Here is a 5,000-nt window from a genome sequence, read left to right on the forward strand (position 1 = left end):
CTATCTCGGTTCCTGCGAGGCTGATCCTCTGAAACAGTCTCGTTAATTTGAACCAGACGATCAGGATCAGGATGATTGCGCGTGCCCGTCCTACTTCTAAAGGGGGAAGCGTGGATCACAGAAACCATGATGTTCTAACAGTACAATGTGAAATAAAGTCACAGAAAGAGCCTCTTTGTTCTCCGCTGACGAGCAGGAGATGATCATGAACGCATATGAGGAAGTCAAGACCGTAATCACAGCAAAATATAACAGCGGCACCGCTGAGAGGACCAGACAAGAAGCACGGCAACACATCAGACACGTTCAATGCGTCAGTGTTGGTAATGAATCGGCTCATTTTAATGCCTCATCAGCCCAACCAATCACATGACATGTCTTTATGTGCTGCTGGCAGTAGACTTCATGATGCATCATCCAATGAGATCTACAGCGACAATAATGATCTCAACTCTTCAGAATAACAATAAAAACAAGCCAACGAGGATCCAATGACACTCATTAACATGAGGACATATGTGCTGTATGCCTCATGCATCATGTACTGTATGTGTGTATGTACATGTGTGTGTAGATCACATGTAGAACTAGCAGTGTGAATATGTGTGTGTGTGGGCGGATCAGTATGTGTGTGTGTATTATTCATCATCAGACATTCAATCAACTGAAGCAGTGAAGATCAATAGTGTGTGATTCTCTGTGTTCTCATCATGATCCACCTTCATCATGTTCTACAGTAATGATGTGCTGCTGTACTAATAACACTCATATCATTATGAGTGCTTTAACCTCATGTATGCAACCAGCCATCAAGAGGACATGAGAGCAAGTACACACTAAGCACACACACATGACTCAGAATGCTGAGTCAGCACAATATGTGCCATGGTGACGTCATGAACACATCCATAAGTTTATTAAGCGCCAAATCAACTGGACCAACAGCGCGGCATGCAGCGGCTTTCCCCATGTTCTCCGCATCGCCGACACTACAACAACGCAGCACTCGCACAACAGCTCAAGGCTGCATCCAGTCTGTGGGACAGGCAGTGTGGTGTTCAATGTCTGCTCCAGAAGCTCTGGAAAGAAATGATTCCTTGTGGGCAGAATGGACAGCGCTCGTACAGGAAGTCATCGTGATGTGATGACGGATCTTGGCGATGTGGAAGAAGTCTCTCCCTATAAAACGCTCATCTAACTAATATCCTCCTTCATCAGTGGATCTCTGAGGAAGGGAGCTGCACATTAATGCAACAGAGGCTTCTTAGTTTGCTCCGCTGCTTTTAAGGATCACGTGTGTCTCACTTTACATGCATTTCATCAACTCCCGTATAACCCCCAGTATATGCGCAAGCGCATCAGACTACCGTATGTGACGGGAGCGGCCATGTTTTCCGGGGGAGTGGCAGCTTATCCAGCTACCTTCACTGAGCCTGCGCTGGAGCAGGTTCAAGCTTTTGGATGTGTTGCCATGGTGATTTTGCCGAACTTGCTTCGTGGAACCGAAAAGCCTGATTTATGTCATCTTATCCTGAAGATTATCCGGCTGACTCAGTTAGACACGTACGAGGAACGGGGCCCAGTTCCTATTGTTGTTGTTTACCTGCAGGTTGTCATGGTTCATGTCGGTCTTGTGTTTGTCTGATGGTTTGTATCCTCCGTGGCGGTCTTCGATCACCGGGTCCAGCAGCTCCTTAAAGACCTCGTATGTCTCCTCGTCTCCGGCGACACAGCCCACCGTCATGATGAACGGGTGACCTACAGCGACACAAAATGGCCGATCGATCGTTTCCTGTTCAGCACCAACTTTCTGACTCTGGTTGTTTCTGTGTTTACTTTCTCCATTCAGTGATTTGATTTATTTGTAGCATGTTGCTAAAAGATGAAATTGGATTGGATGCAGAGGATCAGGAGATCAGATAGGAAGTACTCACAACGTCCCTGTGGAGGAATTAACGACTCAATCCAATTAAGAAGTTATCAAACTGCAGCTGAAGGAACACGATCTCTGTGTGAAGGAGGTTAAGAGGTTACCTGGTGTAGATAAGAGGTTACCTGGTGTAGATAAGGGGTTACCTGGTGTAGATAAGAGGTTACCTGGTTTAGATAAGAGGTTACCTGGTGTAGATAAGGGGTTACCTGGTGTAGATAAGAGGTTACCTGGTGTAGATGAGAGGTTACCTGGTGTAGATAAGGGGTTACCTGGTGTAGATAAGAGGTTACCTGGTGTAGATAAGAGGTTACCTGGTGTAGATGAGAGGTTACCTGGTGTAGATGAGAGGTTACCTGGTGTAGATGAGAGGTTACCTGGTGTAGATAAGAGGTTACCTGGTGTAGATAAGGGGTTACCTGGTGTAGATGAGAGGTTACCTGGTGTAGATAAGAGGTTACCTGGTGTAGATAAGGTTACCTGGTGTAGATAAGAGGTTACCTGGTGTAGATGAGAGGTTACCTGGTGTAGATAAGGGGTTACCTGGTGTAGATAAGAGGTTACCTGGTGTAGATGAGAGGTTACCTGGTGTAGATGAGAGGTTACCTGGTGTAGATAAGAAGTTACCTGATGTAGATAAGAGGTTACCTGGTGTAGATAAGCGGTTACCTGGTGTAGATAAGGTTACCTGGTGTAGATAAGAGGTTACCTGGTGTAGATAAGAGGTTACCTGGTGTAGATGAGAGGTTACCTGGTGTAGATGAGAGGTTACCTGGTGTAGATGAGAGGTTACCTGGTGTAGATAAGAGGTTACCTGGTGTAGATAAGAGGTTACCTGGTGTAGATAAGAGGTTACCTGGTGTAGATAAGGGGTTACCTGGTGTAGATAAGGGGTTACCTGGTGTAGATAAGAGGTTACCTGGTGTAGATAAGAGGTTACCTGGTGTAGATAAAAGGTTACCTGGTGTAGATAAGGGGTTACCTGGTGTAGATAAGAGGTTACCTGGTGTAGATAAGGTTACCTGGTGTAGATAAGAGGTTACCTGGTGTAGATAAGAGGTTACCTGGTGTAGATAAGAGGTTACCTGGTGTAGATAAGGGGTTACCTGGTGTAGATAAGAGGTTACCTGGTGTAGATAAGGTTACCTGGTGTAGATAAGAGGTTACCTGGTGTAGATAAGAGGTTACCTGGTGTAGATAAGGTTACCTGGTGTAGATAAGCGGTTACCTGGTGTAGATAAGAGGTTACCTGGTGTAGATAAGGGGTTACCTGGTGTAGATAAGAGGTTACCTGGTGTAGATAAGGGGTTACCTGGTGTAGATAAGAGGTTACCTGGTGTAGATAAGGTTACCTGGTGTAGATAAGAGGTTACCTGGTGTAGATAAGAGGTTACCTGGTGTAGATAAGAGGTTACCTGGTGTAGATAAGAGGTTACCTGGTGTAGATAAGGTTACCTGGTGTAGATAAGAGGTTACCTGGTGTAGATAAGGTTACCTGGTGTAGATAAGAGGTTACCTGGTGTAGATAAGGGGTTACCTGGTGTAGATACGAGGTTACCTGGTGTAGATAAGAGGTTACCTGGTGTAGATAAGAGGTTACCTGGTGTAGATAAGAGGTTACCTGGTGTAGATAAGAGGTTACCTGGTGTAGATAAGGTTACCTGGTCTGTGTTTGATGGAACCTGGTCCAGGATGCTACCTGGTTTACAGAAGTGTAACTTGGTACCTGGGTTGTCCACGCCGGTCTGGATGAGGTCATCCAAGGTGAACCCGCTGGGCGTTTCCTTGTCCCTCAAGTTGTCGTACATTTCAGGTGTGAGCACCTTGGCCATGTGGTTGTTGTGCTGGCTGAGGTCGGGGTACTCCTGCTTCGACGAGTAGTTCATCTTCAGTTTGTTGTGGGTGTTTCCGAAAGGCATGATGACGTCCGGCTGCTGACCTGGGAACAGTTTAAGGGAATGAGCTTTTGACGTTTATTGGCAGAATAACTAAGTTCAAGTTTATTAACAGTTTATTAACGTTTAACTGTGAGTTTATTAACAGTTTATTAATGTTTAACTGTAAGTTTATTAACAGTTTATTAACGTTTAACTGAGTTCATTAACATTTTATTAACATTTAACTAAGTTTATTAACGTTTAACTGAGTTTATGAACAGTTTATTAACATTTAACTGTGAGTTTATGAACAGTTTATTAACATTTAACTGAGTTTATTAACAGTTTATTAACGTTTAACTGTGAGTTTATTAATGTTTCACTGAGTTTATCAACAGTTTATTAACGTTTAACTGAGTTCATTAACAGTTTATTAACATTTAACTGTGAGTTCATTAACAGTTTATTGACGTTTAATTGAGTTTATTAACAGTTTATTAACGTTTAACTGTAAGTTTATTAACAGTTTATTAACGTTTAACTGAGTTTATTAACAGTTTATTGACGTTTAACTGTGAGTTTATGAACAGTTTGTTAACGTTTAACTGTGAGTTTATTAACAGTTTATTAACGTTTAACTGTGAGTTCATTAACATTTTATTAACATTTAACTAAGTTTATTAACGTTTAACTGTGAGTTTATTAACAGTTTATTAACGTTTAACTGTGAGTTTATTAACAGTTTATTAACGTTTAACTGTGAGTTTATTAACAGTTTATTAACATTTAACTGAGTTTATTAACAGTTTATTAACGTTTAACTGTGAGTTTATGAACAGTTTATTAACATTTAACTGAGTTTATTAACAGTTTATTAACGTTTAACTGTGAGTTTATTAATGTTTCACTGAGTTTATCAACAGTTTATTAACGTTTAACTGTGAGTTCATTAACAGTTTATTGACGTTTAATTGAGTTTATTAACAGTTTATTAACGTTTAACTGTAAGTTTATTAACAGTTTATTAACGTTTAACTGAGTTTATTAACAGTTTATTGACGTTTAACTGTGAGTTTATGAACAGTTTATTAACGTTTAACTGTGAGTTTATTAACAGTTTATTAACGTTTAACTGTGAGTTTATTAACGTTTAACTAAGTTTATTAACAGTTTAACGTTTAACTGTAAGTTTA

At 41.1% G+C, this 5,000-nt stretch overlaps 1 protein-coding gene across 1 annotated transcript in view; it reads right to left on the bottom strand.

Moving 5' to 3' along the window:
* Window positions 1-5,000, bottom strand: part of ckbb (creatine kinase, brain b) — a 16,626-nt gene that overhangs the window by 9,448 nt on the left and 2,178 nt on the right. The window contains exons 2-3 of the mRNA XM_079291069.1: window positions 3,657-3,869; window positions 1,604-1,758 (exon numbers count right to left, since the gene is read on the bottom strand). Coding sequence (XP_079147195.1) covers window positions 1,604-1,758; window positions 3,657-3,849 — 348 coding nt within the window. The 5' untranslated portion in view covers window positions 3,850-3,869. The remainder of the gene's footprint in view (window positions 1-1,603; window positions 1,759-3,656; window positions 3,870-5,000) is intronic.

This window comes from Melanostigma gelatinosum, assembly GCF_949748355.1.
Source record: "Melanostigma gelatinosum genome assembly, chromosome: 19".
NCBI classification, from domain to species: domain Eukaryota; kingdom Metazoa; phylum Chordata; class Actinopteri; order Perciformes; family Zoarcidae; genus Melanostigma; species Melanostigma gelatinosum.